Here is a 22,918-nt window from a genome sequence, read left to right as displayed (position 1 = left end):
AAGAAATGGGCTGAAGACATGAACAGTCATTTCTCCAAAGAAGGCATACAAATGGCTAACAGACACATAAAAAATGCTCACTATCACTTGGCATCAGGGAAGTACAAATCAAAAACACAATGACATACCACCTAACACTGGTCAAAATGGCTAAAATTAAACCTCAGGGAACAATAGATGTTGCGGAGAATGTGGAGAAAGGGAATCCTCTTACATTGTTGGTTGGAATGCAAACTGGTGCAGCCATTCTGGAAAACAGTATGGAGGTTCCTCAAAAAGTTAAAAACTGAACTACCCTATGACACAGCGACTGCACTATGATTTATCCAAACAATAAAAACATCATGATCCAAAGAGGTACATGCACCCCAAAAGTTTATAGCAGCAATGTCCACAATAGCCAAAATGTGGAAAGAGCCCAGATGTCCATCAATAGGTGATGGATAGACATGTGGGGGTGTGTGTGTATGCACATAGAATGGAATATTAATCAAAAAGCCATAGAAGGTATTATGCGAAGTTAAAAAAGTCAGAGAAAGACAAATACTGTATGATTTCACTCTTATGTGAAACAAAACAGACAACCATAGGGGGAGGGAAGGAAAAATAAAATAAGATGAATACTGAGAGGGAGGCAAACCATGAGAGATGTTTAACTTCAGGAAACAAACTGAGGGTTGCTGTAGGAGAGGTTGGTAGGGAGATGGTATAATTGGGTGATGGGCATTAAGGAGGGCACTTGATGGAATGAGCACTGATAAAGCACTAAATTCTACCCCAGAAACTAATAACACATTATATGTTAACTAAATAGAATTAAAAAAAAAATTTTTTTTTTTTAAGATTTTGTTTATTTGACAGAGAGAGATCACAAGTAGGCAGAGAGGCAGGCAGAGAGAGAGAGAGAGAGAGGAGGAGGAAGCAGGCTCCCTGCTGAGCAGAAAGCCTGATGCGGGACTCGATCCCAGGATCCTGAGATCATGACCTGAGCCGAAGGCAGCGGCTTAACCCACTGAGCCACCCAGGCGCCCCCCCCCAAAAAATTTTTTTTTAAAAGAAGGCTTTAACATACCTTATGAAGAAAAATGTGTTAGATAAATTTCATTTACATATGAGTTACAATGCTATTCACCATGAATTCAATGTTAATAAACCAAAACTAAGTAAGATGTCTTTAAACAGTAAAACATATGGAACAAGGCTGTGCATTAAACAGTTGATGAAAATGCTGTGACCAGTGGCTCACAGGAATTTAACCCTGTATTTCCCCTTGAAGCTAGGCTTTAATGTTTACTAATTCAATGTTTGTCCCGCCTTATAGAACACAACCACTGTAAAAACCAAGAATCAACTATAATTGGACTTAGTGACCGGGCTTAGTTCTCAGAAAATAGATGCAGAGTTAATGGTAAAGTAGAAATGAGAATCAAATTGTGTTCCTTGGGTTTTCTTTTCCTATAGTTACAGCAGCCAACTTAAAACTAGGATTCATGGCTTTTATGTACCAGAATACTTCTTATGCGATGAGCAAGCTATCGTCAGAAACCAAGTCATTTTTAAAATGATCAACATACTGCTGGTCAGCAAATCTCACTATTTTACGCAACACCATTATTAATATGTCCACATCATCAACTCAGGGAGGAGGGGGCTTTGTTCCATATTACTACAAACTACCAAGCCAAGTGACCTAAACTGCCTGGAAACTCAGGAATGCACCACAATTTAACAGCCACTAAGCCTACAACATTCTTTCAATATTCTCTCTCTCTCTCTCTTTTTTTTTTAAGATTTTATTCATTTGAGACAGAGAACATGAGTCAGGAAGAGGGGCAAGGGAGAGGAAGAGTGAGAGGCAGACTCCCCAGTGAGCAGGGAGCCCAATATGGGGCATGATCCTAGGATCCCGGATTATGTCCTGAGCTGAAGGCAGTTTCTTAACTAATTGAGCCACTTGGGTGTCCCTAAACTTACAACATTCTTCTAATCTGACAGAATTTTCTATAAATCAGGAAAGTAATAGTTTAATTTCCAGTACATTCAAACCCATACCATGGAGAAAAAGTACTTTCTAAACATGCTACAACTACTACTTAAACCAGAATCATGAGCCCAACTACACAGTTTATTATTTTCATTTTTGTTTTATCTTTTCAACAATAAAAGATTAAAGTAATTGCTTAACAACTGCAACTATTCCATTTCTCTTCTCTCTGTCACAGCAAAGCTTTGCCATCTCTTCCAGTTTCTCCACCTTTTCACTCCAATCCAACCACGCCTTTACTCCCCACACTACTGAAAGCTCTCTTGAAGGATACCAATGACCTCTCATTGCTAAATCCAATGGTCCGGTCTCGGTTGTTCATTGTACTCAATCTACCTGCAGTATTTGATGCACCCAATTATGTTCCCTCCTCTTGGAACACTTTCTCACTTAGCTTCTAGGAAATCTCTCTTGGGTTTTAACTTTTTGGCTACTCTTCAGTTTCTTTGCTGGCTCTTTTCTTCTCCTTGAGTTCAGTGCTTGGACATCTTCTCTGGCTTTATTTAGTACCTTGGTGATCACTTCAGGTATCTTGGTTTAGATACGATGTATATAGATTCCATCTGCAGCCTAACCTGTCCCCTAAATCTACTAGTTTAGAAAAAGTCAGATAAAAGTTTCCTTACTTAAGGATGCCTCAGAGACTTCTCCTGTGCATTAATATCCAAGAGAAGACTATGTACACATTATGTTACACTTATTTAGAACAGAATCCTTTCTTCACGGTGCATCTTGTGAGACATACAATTAACTAAGCCACTAAATATAGCATACTAAGCTGTCTTTCAAGTACTTCCAACTTCTCACAGCATGAATTAATTATATTAAAATGTGCAAACTTTCCCTCTGATTTTACAGAGGTAATAACTGAGTTTGAAGTTTTCAAAGTAACTCACTCCATTAAGAGTCTGCCTCAAAGTTCTCCTTATGCAAAGAGAAATTATGTCTCTCTTAAGTTCCAGCATGGAGCTCAATGAGAAATTAAAGTATTTGCTTCTTGATATAATGCCCTGTGAAAACACATTATATCTGTGGTACTTCTGCCCAAAGTATATATACTAAGTCCAACCATGGAAGAAAAAACAACCAACATAAAATGGAAGGACATTCAACAAAATAACATCTCAACACTTAAAAAAAAAGTCATTTTCATGAAATACAAGCAAAGGTTTACGAAATATTCTAGTTTAAAGGAAACTTAAAGAGACATGATAACTAAATGCAGCATGCAATCCTGGATTTTCTTTTGTTAATCTGGATAGCATTGTGACAATTGGTGACATGTGAGTAAACTGAGCAGATTAAGTAATAGTATTGTATCCATGTTGATTTCCTGATTTTTAGTCACTGGTATTTTGCTTATGTTGGTGACTCATCTTGTTTTTAGGAAATAAAACTGAAGTATGCAGAGGTAAAGGAATAACATGACTCAAATGAGTCAGGGAAAAAAATTGTACATATGAATAAAAGTAAGGATAAAACAAATGTAGGAAAATGGTAATATATAGTTAATCTTGGTTGAAGGGTACACAGAAATTCTTTATACTACTTTTTTTTTTTTTTAAGATTTAATTTATTTTAGAGAGAGAGAGGAAGCATGAGCAAGGGGAGGGGCAGAGGGGGAGGGTTAGAAAGAACCCCAAGCAGACTCCCTGCTGAGCTTGGAGCCTGATGCAGGGCTCAATCCCAGGACTCCAATAACATGACCTGAGCCTAAATCAAGATTCAGATGCTTAACCAACTGAGCCACCCAGACCACCCTAGTATTCTTATGTAACTCTTCCTTGAAGTCTGAAATTATGTCAAAGTAAAAAAGAAAATAGCTATAGTAAGCTTTAATTCAGATTTTAAAACCTTCCTTTTCATGTTAATTTTCTATATACAAAATATCAACTTAATACACAAACAGCCTTCCTCTTATAATTAAGTTTATTTTCTCATTTAGTGTGGTTGCAGTGATGGATAAGAATAGGATAAGCACAAGAAAACTATCCCTATGTTTTTGATTTTACAAATTTACAAATCCACCTCCATCAAAAGACAAAGGTCATTTCAGTTGCCTGTGATCAATGAGGAGACATTTTTAGATACACTCCTCTAATATCTTAAAGTCCATTTCCTCCACAGAGATTTTTAACAGTGTTTAATACCTATTACTTCAAAGGTTAAGTTAAATTGACTGATCACAATATAAAAAATAACTCTGGATCACAGCAGCATTTTTGTCATTATTGCAAATATTCTCTAATGGTGGTAAAAATAAACGGAATGATTACTGCCTTAGAGAAACAAACACTTCTCATTAATGTCCCCTAGTAATAATCTAGTCATGTTTTTCACACTCACACAATTTTTGCCATGAGAACTGGGTTTATAAAAGAAGAAAATGCAATTAGTTGTTCACCTTTTAACTCATCATACGTTCCTACATTTGTTTTAAATGAAATAGGAATGCTGAGGAGGATGAACATAGACACATTCATCCAGTCGAAACATATGGTAAATTTTGGTTCTGGATATGTAAAGCTAATAACATTCTGAAATCATGGGACTTAATTAAAACAATAAAAAATGGTACTTTATGTACCTTCCCTTAAAGTTATAACTTTAAAACTTAATATGCAGGAGCTTCTACTTCTAACCATGATGAAGTATCAAGGACCAGATTTATCTTCCCATCTTAAAACTAAAAATATGGACACAATAGTGAAAAGCTTTCAGACATTGGGCAACAAGCAGCACAATCTCTGAAAGAGGCAAAAAAAAGTAAGCTATAAGACTTCCCAAGTGTAGAGTTTCCAGGATACAATACTAAGATGGGAAAACAAGATCCAGACAGACTCCCCAAATTGAGAAGACTGATAAGGGGGTTCAGGGACACCAAGGCAGCTACAGTTCCCAGGGCAAAGTACCAGAAAGAAGAAAGCAGCACAAAGAAAGCTCTGGAGTTCTGTAGAGCATTCCCCCTGAGTCTCCTGCTGAAATACTGATCAGCACATGGATGCAGGGAAACTATCTGAAACCAGGGACAGAACCACCAGAAAGGAGCAAGGAAAACAATCACCAAAGTTCACCCAGGATTGATAAGAGTTCAGAGTGAAGAAATCCTATAACAATGGGCAACAGCTAGAATACCCAGAAGGGCACTGTGCCTGTAGTAGGAACAAATTAGCTTATACTAAAGGATGCTCAGGTCTCACCTAACAAAGCTTAAAAAGCAAGCCTTGGAAAATTAAACTATATCTAAGTGACTTAACTATATTTCAGAAGAAACCTCAAAATATTAAAAATAATACAAAGAAAACCAGCTCCAAACAACAAAATTCACAATGTTTGATATCCAAACAAAAATTAGTAAGCAGGGAAAGAAATACAAAAATACAATCCATCTGAAGGAGGAAAAATCAGTTCTAAAAATGGACCCAGAAATGACAAAAGTGTAAGTAAGGAAGGACTTTAAAACAGGTATTACATACAAAACATTGCTGCAAAAAACTAAAGGAGACAAAAATAAGTGAAAGCAGCCTTATGTTCATGGAATGGAAGACCTAGGATTATTAAAGAAGTCCACACTATCCAAAGTGATCTACAGATTCAGCACAATTTCTATCAAAATTCCATGGCTAAATTTTTTTTTTTTTTTTGCAAACATAGAAAAATCCATTCTGAAATTCATATAGAATCTCAAGGGACCCAATACACAAAATAATTTTGAAAAAGAAGAACAAAGTTGAAGGGCTCACAATTTATTTCAAAACTTATTACAAACTTATACTAACCAAAACAGTGTACGACTGGCATAAAGGCAGACAAAAAGACCAATGGAAAAGAACAGAGTCCAGAAATAAACCCTCAGGTATATGGTCATGTATATGGTCAAATGATCTTTGAAAAGAATGCCAGGAGCACTCAGTGGGAAAGAACACTCTTCAACAACTGATGCTGGGAGAACTAGAGAGTCACACGTAAAAGAATGAAGGTGGCCCCTTATACCACATATAGAAACTAACAAAAAAATGAATAAAGACCTAAAACTATTAAACTCCTAGAAGATTAACTTAGGCACAAAACTTCGTGATTTTGGACTTGTCAATGATTGCTTGGATATGACATCAAAAGTATAGACAACAAAAGCAAAAACAGATAAATGGAACCATCTCAAACTTAAAACTTTTGTGCATCAGAGGCTAGAATCAATAGAGTGAAAAGTCTAAAATATTTGCTCATTATATAACTGATAAGGGATCAATAACCAAATATATTAAGAACTCCTTCTTAACAACAAAAAAATCACACAACAAAAAATCACTCAATTAAAACACAGGCAAAACACCTGAATAGACATTTCTCCAAAGATGATGTACAAATGCCAACACACATATGAAAAGGTGCTCAAAATCACTAAACTTCAGGGAAATACAAATCAAAACCATGAGATATCACCTCACACCCATCAGGATAGCTAATATCAACAAAACTGAAATACCAAGGGTTCATAATGATGTAGAAAAATCGGAACCCTGTGTACTGTTAGTGGAATGGTAAAATAGTGCAACCATTATGGAAAACAGTACAGATGTTGCTCAAAAAATTAAAAATAGAATTACCATATACCCAGCAATCCCATTTCTGGATATATATCTAAAAGGAGTGAAGGCTTGGTCTTGAAGAGATATTTGCATACCCATGTTCAGAGCAGCACTATCCACAATAACCAAGAGGTAGAAGTAAGCCAAACGTCTACCAATGGATCACTGGATACAAAAAATGATGTACATATGTATAATAAGATATTATTCAGGCTTAAAGGAAATCCTGTCATAAACTACAACATGGATGAATCTTGAAGACATTATGCTAAATGAAATAAACCAGTCACAAAAAGATAAATACTATATGATTTCATTTATATAAAATACCTAGTATAGTCAAATTCATAGAGACAGAAAATAGAAGAGTAGTTATCTGGATTTGGGTAAGGAAAAAAACAGGATATATTTTAGATTTATCAGATGAAAAAGTTCCAGAGAGTTATTTCACAACAATGTGAATATACTTAATACTCACAGCCTGGTTAAGTAAAAAGGGTGAAAATGCTTAAGATGGTAAATTTTATGAGATGTATTTTTAATCATAATTTTTTTAAAAATCTATTTAGAATCCACATATTTAAGAAAGTAAAAGAAGAAAGCATGAGCACTGTTAAGGAAAGACATGGAAGACACATACAAGATTCAAATCAAACTTCTAGAGATGAAAAATACAATGTTTAATAAGAAGAATACAATGGATAAGATTAACAGCAGATTAGAAATCTGTATAAGAAAATGTTAGTAATTTTAGAGACACAGAAATAGACATTATCCAAACTGAAGCAAGGGGGAGATAAAAAAAACCAAAAAAGAAAAAAAACCAGTATCACTTAGGTGTGAAACAATTATCAATTCATCAATGTATGTGTAACTGGAGTACCAAAATGAAAGGAGAGAGTGAAGGAAGAGATAAAAACTATTTGAAAAAATAATGGCGAGAATTTTTCTATATTTGAAGACAATAATAAATCTGCAAATCCAAGAACTTTAACCAACCCTAAGTATAAGAAACATAAAACTACACCAAAGCATATCAAAATAAAAGTGCTTTAAACCAGTAGTAAAAGATCATTCTGTAAGTAACTAGAGACAAAAAACACTTTTAGTATGAAGAAATAACCATTAACAGTAGATTTCATGTCAGAAAAATGCAAGTGAGAAGATAGTGCAGCATCATAAAAGTCTTATCATTAAAGTTGTTAAAGAAAAAACTGCCCATCTAGAATTCTCTACCCAGCAAAAATACATTTGAAAACTGAAGTACCAAAAAAGGGAAGGGGGTAGTTTCAGACATATAAAAGCTAAAAAAATTCCCAGCAGTAATTCAGCTTAAAATAAATGCTAAAGTTAATCAGTCAGGGAGAAGGTAAATGATACCAGATGGAAAAGGAATTTCAAAGGAAGGAAGAGGCTTGAAAGTGGGACAAATATGGTTAAAATAAGAACCCTTTTCCTAAATATTATTTTTAACTCCACTTAAGGGAATTGACCATTTAAAGCTAAAAAACTAAAAATATACTGTGGGATTTAAACATATGTAGAACTAAAATGTATGACAACACAAGAATGAGGAGAAATGGAACTAGAGTGTTATAAGGCTGTTATATAATATGAGAAGTGGTATTTTACCTAAAAATAGACTGAAACACTACAAACAAACAAAAACAAACCCAAAGGGGCACCTGGGTGGCTCAGTGGGTTAAAGACTCGGGTCATGATCTCGGGGTCCTGGGATGGAGCCCCATGTCAGGCTCCTGCTCAGCAGGGAGCCTGCTTCTCCCTCTCTCTCTGCCTGCCTCTCTGCCTACTTGTGATCTGTTAAATAAATAAATAAAATCTTAAAAAAAAAAAACCCTATAGATAATAAAAAGATACAAAGGAAGAGTCATAAAAAATACTCAAGTAATACAAATTACAAGGCAAAGAGCAAAAACAAAAATACAGATGGGACAAATAAAACACAAATAGCAAGATAGTAGATTTAAACCCAACAATATCAATAATCACATTAAATATAAACGCTCTAAACTAAAAAGCAAAGATTAGAAAACTGGATAAGAAAACGAAGACTGAACTATATGCCACCTACCAGAAATCTACTTCAAATATATACAAATGGATAAAAGTAAAAGGAAGGAAAAAGATGCACCTCGCTAATATCAATCAAAACAAAGCTAGAGAGGCAATACTGACAAAGTAGATTTCAGAGCAAAGCATATTACCAGAAATAAAGACAGCCATTTCACAATGATAAAGGGATCCAATTTATTAAAAAATCACAACAATCTTAAATATGAATCAATCTAGTAACAGAACTTCAAAATATATGAAGCCATACTGATGAAAATATAAGCAGAAATTGGCAAGTCCACAATTATATTTAGAGATTTCAATACCGTTCTTTCAAAATTGCTAGAACAAGTAGACATAAAATCAATAAGGATAGAGAAACCTTGAGCAATTCTATTAGTCAATTTGATCCAACATTTACAGCTACTCCACCCAACTTTCTTTTCAAGTGCACATGAATCATTTACCAAGACAGAGCATATTCTGGGGTCATAAAACAAGTCTCAATAAATTCGAAATGCTTCAAATTTCACAACGGATATTCTCTGAGCACAGTGAGATTAAATCAGAAATCAATACCCAAAAATTTCCATGTGCATACTCATTTATAACCATTGGGGTCAAAGAAGACATCACAAATAAAATCAGCAAGGATTTCTGAACTGAATAAAAATGAAAATACAACCTATCAAAATTCATGGGATGCAGCCAAAGCACTATTTAGAGGAAATTTTATAGCATTAAACCCTTATATCAGAAGACAATAATAACCTTTAAAACTCAAGCAAATAAAATGCAAAGTAAAGAGCAAAAGGAAAATAATAAAGAACAGAAATCAGTGAAATTGAGAAGAAAAAAATCAATGAGGAATACCAAAAGCTGTTCCTTTGACTAGCAATAAAATAGACAAATCTCTAACCAAACTGAAAAGGGAAAAAAGGGAAAACAATACACAAATTAACAGTCAGGAATGAAAGAGGGAACATAGCTATAGATCTTAAAACATTAAAAAGATAATAAGAGAATATTATGAACAATTTCATGCCAACTTAACAACTTGGATTAAACAGACAAACTCTTTGAAAGATAAACAATTGCTGTGCCTGGATGGAGCAGTTTCTTAAGCATACAGTTCTTGGATTCAGCTCAGGTTATGATCTCAGAGTCCTGAGAGGGAGTCCCAAGTCTAGCTCTGTGCTCAGCATGGTCTGCTTAAGACTCTCTCCCCTCTCTCTCTGCTCATGCTCTCACTCTCTCAAATAAATAAATCTTAAAAAAAAAAAAAAAGATGGAAACTAATGATGCTCATTCAAAAACAAATAAAGAAACTAGCCCTTTATTAATGAAATTAAAGTAGTTGTTAAAACCTTTCCCACAAAGAAAACTCTAGGTATAGGTATACAAGTCACTTAGTATTATCTTAAGTTCAAGATACACTGAAGGATCTAATATTTATTAACTATCATCATGTGCTGGCATTAAGAATATAATTTTAATTTGACTATATTAGTATTCAGCAACATCATTCTAGAAGGAAGCTGTGTGAACTGGTTAATATGAGGCTAAATTAAAACCAAGGAGACTATTAATGACCTGGAGAAAAAATGATAAGCATCTAAAGTAAGTCAGTGGCAATGAGGGATGGATGATAGGACAGGGCATAGTTAGAAGATGGATAGCTAATAAAGACAAAGACCAGACGTATTTACCGAATGGACATGAAAGGTACAGAAGAAAAGATGCTCCATGACTCTTGGCTTAACGATAGAAGAACTATTCACTAGGATAGGGAATACAGAGAAGAAACAGATTTGGGAACAAGAAGACAGGTTTACCTTCCAATATATGATACATTCACTGCCCAAGAGATACATAGTAGGCAATGGGATATAGAGAATCAATACTTGTGAAATACATGTAGTTAAATTAACCTGCTCTATCTCCCAAGATTACTTGTATTAAAAGCCTTCTCTATAACTGTAAAATTAATGGTTTTTATCTGTTAAAAGAATTTCAGAGATAAGAATGTGACAAAGTGATTTGAAGAAAAAAGCCCCTTTCTGTGTATATACTAAACTCACAGTACAAGAGATCCAATTTCAGTATTCTTTTTTATTGTTATTTAGAGTAGCAAAACCTAAGCCTTGCGCAGTGGCAGTATCGTGGCCAATGAGGTTTATCCGAGGTGCAATTATTGCTAATAGAGTAGCAAAACCTTATTTATTTACTCTACCTGGTTTAATGAGTCTGACCTACTTTCGTTAGGAAAAAAAAAAGTTGAGAATATGAAGCTCTTTCCTATCTTTTCTATTGTTTTGTAAGTAGCAGCAATGACTTTTTATTATATATACTGCCAAAGCGAGCATGCAATGACTTGATTTTTAATTCAACTCTGCCTGTTGCCTGTATAATATCCTATTGTCTCCTCTTAAGGTTTTATTTCTTTGCCATTTTTTGGCTTTCTTTACTGTATCTGAGAATCAAATTTAAAAACACACACATACAAAAACAAAAGACCTGTACAGGGCACCTGGGTAGCTCAGTCAGTTAAGCCTCGGACTCTAGATTTCAGCTCAGGTCATGATCTCAGGTTGTGAGATTAAGCCCTGTGCCAGGCTCCACACCCAGCGTGGAGCCTGCTTAAGATTCTCTCTCTGGCTCTCCCTCTCTGCTCATCTCCACTAAGACAAACAAACAAACAAACAAACACACCTGTTCAACTTAATCAAATAACAGCAACAACCATTTTCTGAACATGTCTTATAAGCCAGGCAATGTGTCAAGGGCTTTATGTACATTAGCTCATTTAATTTTCAAAATCTTATACAGTAAATATCTCCATTTATGATTAAATAAAACTGAACCTCAAAAAGATTACATAATGAGCTCAAAGTCACACAACTGATGGACTGTAGAATTGAGACTTGAACCCAAGTCTGCAGAGGACCAAAACTCATGCCATGCAACTTTAAGCTTTTTACTATCTGTAACAGACCTTTTACAGGATGTTTTATTAAGGTGTTTTCATTCATGCAACAAATATCAGTGCCCGCTCCACATCTTCATAATTTCTGTAGAAACACTTTTAACAGCCCTTTTCTCCCACTGTTTCTGAAACTGGAAAGCTGCATACAGTGCACTTTTCCCCCTCTTTACTTCCTCTCATTAAATGTCAAATTCAATCATGTTATGATTATTATCAGGTAGTGGTTCAGCCACAGCCATTTCCTGCCCAGTTCCTGTTCACTACTCAGAATGAAGCCCAGCATATTTTCTTTCCTAGTGTTGTAAAACTACCTGTTCTAGGAAGCAGTCTGTTTTTCTCACGTGAAAACTGATCTTTATATTTTGTGTCCTTTTAGCAATTTGTATGAGGCTAACAATTTGGAATTAAAACACAGCCTTCCTAAATGGCATTTAATATTTTCAACTTAGTCAAATAATTCTGGTCATGAAGTGATCTACATTTATAAATCCAATGAAAGTTATTTATGGTTCTGTGCTAACCTGAAGGGAAGATACACAAGTGGGGTTTTTTCTCAGATTTTTATTTTTATTTTTTATTTATTTTTTTTTTTAAAGATTTTATTTATTAATTTGACAGAGAGAAATCACAAGTAAACAGAGAGGCAACCAGAGAGAGAGAGAGATAGGGAAGCAGGCTCCCTGCTGAGCAGAGAGCCTGATGCGGGACTCGATCCCAGGACCCCGAGATCATGACCTGAGCTGAAGGCAGCGGCTTAACCCTCTGAGCCACCCAGGCGCCCTTTTCTCAGATTTTTAAAGAACAGCCCCAATTTAAAACATTCTGTCCCACCATTAGGTCTCAAATTTGGATTCAGAAAAGGCAGTCAGCATATATCAAAGGGTAGTTTACAATACTGGCTATATATGGCTACATACTAGGTAAAGGGTTAAGGGAAACAACAGTCACTTTAAGATTCTTCTTTTTTAATCCCAAAATACATTCCACAAATTAAGTGCAAATGCCTGTAGTGTTATAAGTCTTCCTTTATAGCTTAGAATGAAACATTGCAATGAAATAATTAAAGTGCTTAGTTGGACACGTTTGGAAAAGAAGTTTTAATTGTCACTGGGGGAAATAAGTATTAAATGGTAAATAGTACATAAAAATGGAACAATGCACAAACTGTTGAGGATTTCCTACAATTTTAATATCTAAGTTTGCAACTTCCAACTGCCAAAATTGGGTCATACTCACCTTGCCCAGCCACATTTATACACAATTACCATTTCAATTTTCGCCTTCACAAATACTTTTTACACAAAGCTACAATTACTTGCCATTCCCTCAACAATCCATATTCCTGTCCTTGACCCTGCCTCCTGTTCTCTGTGGGATGCCCTCCTTCCCCAACAGTGAAAAACTACCACTTAACCCTTTAAGGCTCCAGAGCTAGCTCTCCGCAACTCCTCCAACCCCTCTCCACTCTGAATATTATTTAGTCTTCTTTATTCAGGGCTTACCAGTGTGCTAGTACTTTACATACTCTGTTTAATGCTTACTACTCCCCTTTGAAGTAATTCTTCTCTACTTAACAGATGAGAAAACTGAAATTGAGAAAGGTTTACTATCATTTTAAAGGTCACAAGGCCAAACAGGAATTCAAATACTGGTATGTCTAAACTTCAACTGAATTCTCTTCCATTAAATCAGACTCAGGGTGCCTGGGTGGCTCAGTCCTTAAGCATCTCCCTTCGGCTCACGTCATGATCCCAGGGTCCTGGGTTCCAGCCCAGCATTGGGCTCCCTGATTGGTGGGAAGCCTGCTTCTCCCTCTTCCACTGCCCCTGCTTGTGTTCCTCTCTTGCTGTCTCTCTCTGTCAAATGAATAAATAAAACCTTTAAAAAAAAAAATCAGACTCTATGGCACTCTCTTATAGTATATATTGTATTGTATTATCATTATTTATTTCTCTCCCCCACTGAAGACAGGAAAGGGGACTCCATCCATATATCCCCAGCAATACTCAACAGTGCCTACATACAGAGACTCAAAGTGTTACCCAATATGTACAATACTCTTCTTCAGTTTATGATTTTGCAGCATTATTTTCCACTGATTATTCTCCTTGTACTAGGTATCTAAGAAGCCACTGTGGTGGTAAAGCATACTGGCTTGGAATTTAGGCTTTGTAACATTGCCTGGATGTGAATCCCACCTCCACCAACTTATTAGCTGAGAAATCTTGAACAAATGAGTTAACCAAAGTTGTGGTTAACTCATCTATAAAATAGAACAGTAATCATAGTACATACCTTATAGCATAATAAAGATTAAACAAGATAGTATGGAAGCAATCCAACTATTTTTCAATTCTCATTTTTCCTACATGCCACCCTAAATTTTCTTTGGCTTAGTTTAGTGTAGACTTTTTAATTACAAATTCCTTGAACTTCTGTATTATATGGACTAGCAAAAAGGTTCCTTGGTTTAAAAATTGTTCAGGCCAAAAAAAGTAAAATAAAATTGCTCAGGCCAGGATGCCCAGCTGGCTCAGTCAGCAGAGCATGTGATTTTTGATCTCAGAGTTGTGAGTTCCAGCTCCACAATGGATGTGGAGCTAACTTAAAAATAACAAAACAAATAAAAATTGCTCAGACCATCTACTTCATTTTTAGGACAAACTGTCCACTGCCAGTCTGGACTAAAAAAAAAAAAAAAAAAAACCTTTACTCTGGGAAGTTTGACTATACAAGAGTGCCCCCACTGTACATTATACTTTTTTCTCTTACTACATTTTCATGCCCTCTCAGAAAGTGGTAAAAGTTACAAAACACACTTCCTACCTTCCTAACACCTAACTTAATACTATCTGATCCACTAACCTGTGTGGGAGTCAAGCTATTTCCCCAGTAATAAATTTCCATGGAATCACCTATGTCTGGTCTCAGGCATGGCTCATTCTCTCCAGACCTCTAGATTGCTTTCCTCTGGAATCTGTGGAGGCTGAACCACTACAACTGAGAGCGGACACCAATTTTCTTCTCTTCAGCTTAACAATGTTTACTCCAAGAAGTTAGGATTTCAAATTGTTATGCCATTTTACAGCTCTTTAGGCTAAAGTGCATAGTTCCCAAATTCTCAGAATGCCCCCTTCAACTTTAAAAATGCTAAAAAAAAAAAAAAAAAAAACCACGCTAAAAAATGCCAAAAAAAAAAAAAATCCACGTGGGGAGGAAACAAATTTCTTAAAAAAAAAAAAAGTTATCTAAAAACAAGATCAAATACTATGGCTATGCCCAAAGTCTTAGAGGGGGAAAAAAAAACCCTAAAATATCTAGTTGGCTCAAGCTAACCAAAAACTCTAAAATCAAGCACACAATTAACAAAGTAACCTCAAAGTAATCAGGATATACCATAAACAAAGACAGTAAGTATACATTACAATACATTTAAAATTCACGGATTTTAAAACTACTTGGTATATAAAGCACTTTTTAAAAATTTTATTATTATTATTATTATTATTTTTTGGTCAGGCTAAAAATAAAGAGTGATGATGATGGGTCAGTGACAGAATGGTCTCCAAAGTTAAAGAAGGAAGTGTTGAGTTTAAAAGTCGTGACTCGAAGGAACAATACCAAAATACTACTGGCTGTCAACATCAGGCAGATAAAAATAAGAAAAGGTAAAGCAAGCTGATGGACTGCAGTATTGTTTCCAGAGGGGAGAGAGCCCTCAGGGCCCCCAAGAGGATTTCAGCACCCGCTCCGCAGTCAGTGCTGGAATCAGTGAACTAAACTGTTGCCTGCCCAGTGGGTGCAGGGCAGAGACCCTCCCTCCAGCCAGCGTCCGGCGTGCGCACAGTCCCCCCTCCGCCCGAGCCCGCTCCTACGGCCGCTAGCTGACCTCTCCTGCACGCCCGGGCTCGGCCACCCGATGCCCCCGCACGCCCTCCAAGACCCGGCGCGCCCCCAGCACAGCGCCAAGGGAAGGAAGCCAAGGAGAGGGGCCGCGAGAGGGGGCGGAGGGGCGGGAGGCGGCGCTGGGTTTCGGCCCGTCACCTCACCATCCAGGCTCGAGGACTGCACGGACTCGGGAGGCGGGAGGCTGAGCCTCTGCCACCGGTCAAATGATGGGAAGGGACCGCGGTTGACCCCGGCGCGCAGGTGCCCGCGGCTGCCGAGGAAGTCACTGGCGGCGGAGGGCAATGCGTTGGCCCCGGAGCCCCCACCTCCATCGCGCCCACCGCTTCCCTCCCTCGTCCTGCTCCATCCCCAGGATTCTGTCAGAACCCAACGACCTCCACACGGCCCGCCCAAGCGCGGAGGTGATGCCGGCTCTTACCGTAGGAGCGGGCGCCGCGCCGCTAGGAGGCGGCTGGGGTGCGCGCGGGAGACTCCGAGGCGAGTGCCGCCGCCGCTGCGGGAGCCGGAGAAGTCACAACGAGGCTGCTGGCGGGAGCGCTGCCTCCGGAGCTGTCGCCCCACCCCCTCTCCCGCAGGATTTTGCGCCGGAGCCTGCAGTATCCGCGCGTGGGCGGGGAGGGCGAGAAAAGAGGCGGGGCGCCCCCCTCGGGGGCGGAGCCGAGCGCTGGTTGGTCTGATTGGCGTCTGTGGACCCAATGGGACCACGGGTACTCCAGGCTGTGCTTAGACTGACTTTCCTCTTAGCCCGTAGCGGTAGAGAGGCGGGCCTAGTGGCTTCTTTTATAGCCGCCTTTTTGACGAACCCGAACGTAAGAAAAGGTCGGTTGGTTCGCACTGGTGGCCAAATGGTCCAATTACCTCAGGGAAAAGGGCCTCTGAACCCAGATTGGCATCCTCTCTACCTATAAGTAGAGAGGGTAGAGCCGGGGAGGCGGTGAGAACCTGCCCCGGATGTGGGCGTGGCCCTGAGGTAGAACTCGGAGCCTCCACCGCGGTGGTTTGGGGAGGCGGAACTGAGATCTTTTCCTTGATTATCATGTGACGGGTTCTGGATTTGATGGAGGAGAAAGCGTGGAAAAGGCCAAGGATCCAAACTGGCGAGTTTTCTGATCTTCGCGGCCCTCCCCGCTCTCCGGCCAGCGGCGCTGCCAGGTGAGTCCCGGGGTCCAGTGGGCCGGCATTCTCCCGAGGTGAATTTGCCCACCGGGTGCCCCGGCGCTGACTTCCCGACCTCAGGGGGTTTGTCGCTGCCTCCCAGCTCCTTACACTCCCCGCCAAACGTACAGACACCTGGTTGGCACCAGGCTTCTGCATGCGCTTTGGATCGTGTGCAAGAAACCGCGTTCAGCTCTCAAAGTATACTGGGCCCAAAGCGTGTCCCAATTAGGGCGGACGGTAGGTCTTTGACGTTTATCGTTTATGAACGTCCTGAAGTTCTAGGGACAAGTAGGCCCCAGAATCATTTAAGTTGTAAGCAGAGCGCTGTTCCACTGAAGGGAGGTTTAGTTCGACAAGGCCGTAGAAGCCTTTCGAAAACGACTCATTTAGAGGAATTTTGTTGTGGGCTCATAAGCAAAACTGTCTTCGGGATAGGTAAGTTCATTTGGAAGAGTGCTGGCAGTTGCGAGGGAAGGAAATGCGGGGTGGTGTAGACCGCACCGTGGGCAAATTAATGAGTGCACACACAACTGCTAGATGCTGGAACTGTGGGTAGAGCCCTTTCGATTTCCATTGTGGGACAATGCAGAAGATTTTGACAATGGATGAGGAAGCATATGAACTAATACCTAACTATCTTCCTGGTACCGGAAGTAATCAACTCGAATAGGACTTTAGTAGAGCAAATTTTTGTTTTGGAGTATGCAGCCCCTTCTCTTGAGGAGAAAGAAGACTAGTACGATTACTTCAATTAGTGAAGATTTATGAACAAGTAAAAATTGGCGTTGTAGCCCAGCATCCAGAATTCTGAGGGCGTCATTTAAATATCAGCATAGTGCTTCCCACTTGAGAGCATTTTAGTAGAAGTGCTTACAGAACTTTGTGGCATCCCACATTATAAAACCTGAAGCCACAATACTGTGTGCTCTTTGTATCATCCCTCCGTCTCCAGTCCTAAAGTACCTATGCTGAGTGTGGCAGCTGTTTCTATGACCAGTTGTTACTCAGCGCTGTATGCGAAAATTTGACCCCTGACTCATCCAATGGCTGATGGAAAGTTGTGTTTAAACAAGTGTATTACCATAAACTTTTTAAAGGTTCACAAAAACGGCCAGATAGATTGGAGATCAGGTTTGAGCAAACTTGATTTACAGTATAAACCCATTTTAGTTAATAATCGGTTATAATCAGTTAATAATCACATCCCTCACACTTCTTCCAAATTCAGCCCCGTATCCCACTGTAGCAGCCCTTGGTCAGGAAAGGAGACCTGGAGAAAAAAGCCTTCCTGGGAGCAAAAGCATCTGCTTTTCATACTGCAGTATGAAGCCTCCAATCTGCCAGCTAAGAAAACAGGTGCTAGCAGATGGGTATCATGGGAAAGGGGAGTTAGGAGATCCGTTATTCACCTTTACAGTAAAACAGATATTCAGTCTTGCTCCATAATAGCCCACTATTTAAAGTAATAGAGGTGTAGCAAAGAATATCAAAATTTGTTTTGTTTTGTTTTGTTTTGTTTTGTTTTAAGATTATTGGAGAGAAAAGAGAGAACAAGTTGGGAAAGGGTAGAGGGCGGAGAAGCAGAGCTCCTCCTGAGTGGGAAGACTGATGTGGGGTTTGATCCCAGGACCTGGAGATCATGACCCCAGCTGAGGGCAGACACCCAACCAACTAAGCCACCCAGGCACCCCTCAAAGTTAGTTTTAAAATATAATTAATTAAACATGCTAGTCTTGGGCATTTTATTCACCTAGCCAGTTCCTTCACTTTTTCCTTATTTCTCTGCATTTTTACTCCTACCCTTCATCTTTTGCTATCCTACCTACCACTTTCTGATGTTTTTCTCTTTCCATCAAGTGTCCTCTCTCTGTCACTCTTTGTGGCTTATTTCCCTCCATTTTAATCATAGATTCTTCCTTTACTGAAAAATTTCTTCCTGACCCTTTCTCAGTCTCATTATGTGTCTTATCTTTTATCTTCTCCAAGTGTTTCAGAGGAATAAAGTATTGTCAGCTGTTTACATTTTGTTATCTTGTGTTAACTCCTCACCCAGCTGCTGCAGTTTGGCTTCTGATTTCCATCTACTTACCCTTTTCCCAAATGGTCCCAAAGTTGATACAAAAAGCTTGAACAAGTATAGACTATACTGTCAACCTGTATGTGAAGGCTAAATAAATGCTTATACCTAAGTATTATAGATTAATATGTCCCAATCAAAATTCCAAGTTTTTAAGAATTAGTGATTTTATAGCAGTAAAAAAAAAAAAGAAAGGGCAAAACATTCTGGAAAAGAAATCTATGAATAGTAGGTACTACTAGTCCTTTCAGATATTAGAGTATATCCTAGAACACATCTAATCATAGTCGTATAGTACTAATGAAAATCAGAAATAGAGGTCAGTAAGACAGATCTATAGACAGATACAGTTAATAAGGGATATAAGAAATAACTTCTGGTTGCTTGGCTGGCTCAGTTGATAGAGCATGCAACTACTGATTTCAGAGGCCTAAATTCAAGCCCTACATTCTTTAAAAAAGAGAGAGAGCAAGAGAAAGAGCCTAAATTCTTGAGTAATATAGCATCTAGTAATAACAATGTCAAAAGCTTAAGTGGTCTTGATTACTGGATAGTAACTAGCAAAAAAATCAGGATCTATACCACAAACCAAAAAATACATAATGAGTAGTACTAAAAAGAAAAATTCAGACTAATAGGTATTTATAAGAATTGCAGTGAGATAGTTTAATTTAAAAAGACCCACAGACTAAACTATGTGAAAATCCAGTATTATCAACGTATTCTGTATTATTTAGCCCAATGATATCCTCACAACCTAACTTCTGTTTACTATCTGAATTGTTACCCAGTCTATTAAAACTCTCCTCCCTTGACCTGATAACCACTTCCTCATTTTTCGCTACTTTGATTGTGGATGCTTTTTCTTAGTACATCTCAAAATTGAATGAAAATTTATAGACGTACAGATGTACAAAAAGAATTTAAGAATATCCCTGAAGTACAGGAATGAAGTCCTGAGTACTTGGACTTGAGTGACAGCAATATAAAGGAACAGACTATTCTTGAGACATTTTGAATAGAGCTTATGCCCAGTTGATACTGAAAGTTTTACTGTATTTTGTCATCGGCTAAGGAATTATGAATGTAATATTGTCAAAGGTGGCTACAAATTTTACAGGGTTTGAAAGGAAGAAGAATAGCATGTTTTCAAAATTAAGAAATCTGTGAGTGGGGAAGAGCCAGCTTTGTTTTACAGGAATGGAAGTGATTTTTTTTTTTCCGGTATCAAAACAATCCTGACTTTTTTTCCTTCTCTTAGGGTATATTTTCCTTTTTTCGACTCTGCAACAGCCTCTTTAAACTGTTTAAATGAGAATGTCCTTGGCTCAGAGAGTACTACTCACCTGGCTTTTCACATTACTCTTCTTGATCATGTTGGTGTTGAAACTGGATGAGAAGGCACCTTGGAACTGGTTCCTCATATTTATTCCAGTCTGGATATTTGATACTATCCTTCTTGTCATGCTGATTGTGAAAATGGCTGGGCGATGTAAGTCTGGCTTTGACCCTCGACATGGATCGCACAATATTAAAAAAAAAGCCTGGTACCTCATTGCAATGTTACTTAAATTAGCCTTCTGCCTTGCACTCTGTGCTAAACTGGAACAGTTTACTACCATGAATCTGTCCTATGTCTTCATTCCTTTATGGGCCTTACTGGCTGGGGCTTTGATAGAACTTGGATATAACGTCTTTTTTGTGAGAGACTGACTTCTAAGGACATCATTTCATTTTACTGCTGTTCAACAAGCTATCATTAAAGTGTTCTGAATCCTTGCAAGCTTGAAGAATACCAGAGAACTGAGAAAAATAACCAAATGTAGTTTTATACTGCTTCCATAAAACAGTCTTTGTGAATCATGGACTTCTAGTCAATCCAAAGCTTAATTATTCAGTATTTCAGTTATTAATATCCTTATTATCCCTATATAAATAAAGTTTGTTTTTGACCTTATTTTCTACTTGACTCTTAAATAATCTGTTGAACGTACGTGGTCAATTTGTAAAGTACATAAATATGAAGTCTTTAATCTACATTATTTGGGTAGAAGTTTAATATAGCCCCATTATGACCAAAGTAAATTGTCATTTGTGCTTGTAAATTACAGAGGAAAAAACCTAGTTACTGAAATAGTTGAGCCACTTCGTGTTTATATTCAGAAGGAGTCTGGGAGTTTGCCAGATTTCTATGTAAGCTAACTTCATTGCTACTTCTCCCTTCTGTTTATGGCCCATGAATTAGAGGTGGCAATATTAAAACAGAGCAGAGGCTTGCCTATTCCTGAAGTTAGAGGGAACTTTCATCCTGGTTGAATCAGGACAGTTCCTGTTTATGCCTGTTGTCCTGGGCTTCAGGAAGTTAGTGCTCCTTTCACTCTTAAAAGTGTTCTGGCTTGAGAATTTATGGATAATCCTACCAAAGCACTCAGCCCATTCCAGTGAAACATAGGTGATATTACTTACAAGAATTCCAAACAGTCTTACTTACATGCAATATAACCCTAAAGCAGGTGATTGTTCTTGCCCTATACAGCCCTCACTTTTAGCTCTGGGAAGAACCCAGAGTAGTAATTTGTCTGTTTTAAAAATACCTAACACACATGATAGTGATTCCTGGCTGCTAATACTTGAGAGGATTGCTTTGAATGTAGCATTTTGGTCTAGTTCTCTTTTGTAAAGAAGAAAACATGACAAAAAAGTTTAAGCTACACACCACAAATTAATATAGCTTAACTCCTTGTTTGAAACTACAGAGGTAAACTAAATAAATAAAAATTGATCAGTTACAAGCATTTTTCTGTCTTATAATTGGTACATATTCCTTTTATGAGCATCTAAAAATAGGATGGAAAAGGATAGTTAATATAGGGAACATAATGTTCCAGGCTTGATTAGATATTCCTAATTCAACTGAGAGATCGAAACAATTTGGTCTCTCTGATGATAGATTCAAAGTAGAAGAAGGCTTTCATCTCTATGAGAAACCAGATAGGAAGATTCTGAAATTCAGCAAAAGCTGTATTTATGCAGTATTAACTAAGTATGATCTCTCACAGGGAAAAGGAAAAGGACAGCACCACATGTAATTATCTGGGTCAGGAGTCGGCAAAATTTTTTTCTTCTTTTTTTTTTTTTTTTAAGATTTATTTATTTATTTATTTGACAGACAGATCACAAGTAGGCAGAGAGGCAGGCAGAGAGAGAGAGGAGGAAGCAGGCTCTCTGCCTGATGTGGGGCTTGATCCCAGGACCCTGGGATCATGACCTGAGCCAAAGGCAGAGGCTTTAACCCACCAAGCCACCCAGGTGCCCCGGCAAAATTTTTCTGTAAAGGTTTATCTAGTAAATACTTTAAGCTTTGTGGGCTATATTGTTTCTATCTCAACAGTTCAAATCACTTCTGTGATGAAAAAGCAGCCATAAACCATGTGCTATGTTCAAATAAAACTTTATGGACAATGAAACTTAAATTTTGTAAAATTTCCATATATCACAAAGTAGTATTCTTTTGACCTTTGTTCCAGTTACTTAAAACTATAAAAACTATTCTTGCCTTACAGCCATACGAAAAACACCCCTAAGCTAGGCCGTAAAACATAAAATTTCCTAAGCTAGGAAATTCTGTATGAGATTTCTAAGAGAAAAGGTGGGAGAGGTCTCCAAGGAAATAAGAGAGAAACTGGGTAAGAATTATATCTAAAAGGTGACATAGTAACTAACCTGTTGACCCATGAGGCGCAATTAATTGTAGTAGTATCTGAGAGGTTCCCAGAAAGTACAGCTTTTTCTTACTTACTGTATACAACTTGAAACTACATGACCTGACCTTACTTACTGTAAACAACTTGAAGCAGCATAAGTTATTTGCTTATGTTTGCCTCCTTGATTCTGGCACCAATTCAAATGTGTGTTTTATCGCCAAACCACCAAGGAATTCTTTGAGTGCTGACACTGCTTGGAAATAGGATCTGATCCCACAGGTTAAGGGTTCAATCCCAGAAGATGTCCCTCCTCCCTCCAAATTTGAGATACCAATTACAAATCCAGCTATAGATCGGATGTTCCCACTACTCCCAATT

The 22,918-nt window shown here is 38.0% G+C and overlaps 2 protein-coding genes and 1 pseudogene across 4 annotated transcripts in view; 2 read left to right on the top strand and 1 right to left on the bottom strand.

Moving 5' to 3' along the window:
* The window catches only part of PHTF2 (putative homeodomain transcription factor 2), a 118,781-nt gene extending 102,631 nt beyond the window's left edge, over nt 1-16,150 (bottom strand). For all 3 annotated transcript variants that reach the window (XM_004739606.3, XM_004739607.3, XM_013060591.2), the window contains exon 1: nt 16,020-16,150. The gene's annotated coding sequence lies outside the window, so the exon portion shown is untranslated. The remainder of the gene's footprint in view (nt 1-16,019) is intronic.
* Nucleotides 10,847-11,004, top strand: LOC123387069 (annotated as a pseudogene).
* Nucleotides 16,151-16,539: 389 nt separating the features above from the next.
* TMEM60 (transmembrane protein 60) lies at nt 16,540-20,793 on the top strand. Its single transcript, XM_004739600.3, has 2 exons — nt 16,540-16,753; nt 20,098-20,793. Exon 2 carries the CDS (start codon nt 20,148-20,150, stop codon nt 20,547-20,549), a length of 402 nt encoding a protein of 133 aa, XP_004739657.1. The 5' UTR covers nt 16,540-16,753; nt 20,098-20,147; the 3' UTR covers nt 20,550-20,793.
* The last annotated feature ends 2,125 nt before the right edge of the window (nt 20,794-22,918 follow it).

This window comes from Mustela putorius, unplaced genomic scaffold (genome assembly GCF_011764305.1).
Source record: "Mustela putorius furo isolate JIRA1106 unplaced genomic scaffold, ASM1176430v1.1 tig00003845_pilon_pilon_pilon, whole genome shotgun sequence".
Lineage (NCBI taxonomy): Eukaryota > Metazoa > Chordata > Mammalia > Carnivora > Mustelidae > Mustela > Mustela putorius.
Note: the sequence above shows the minus strand (reverse complement) of the source record. Positions and strands in the feature narration are given on the sequence as shown.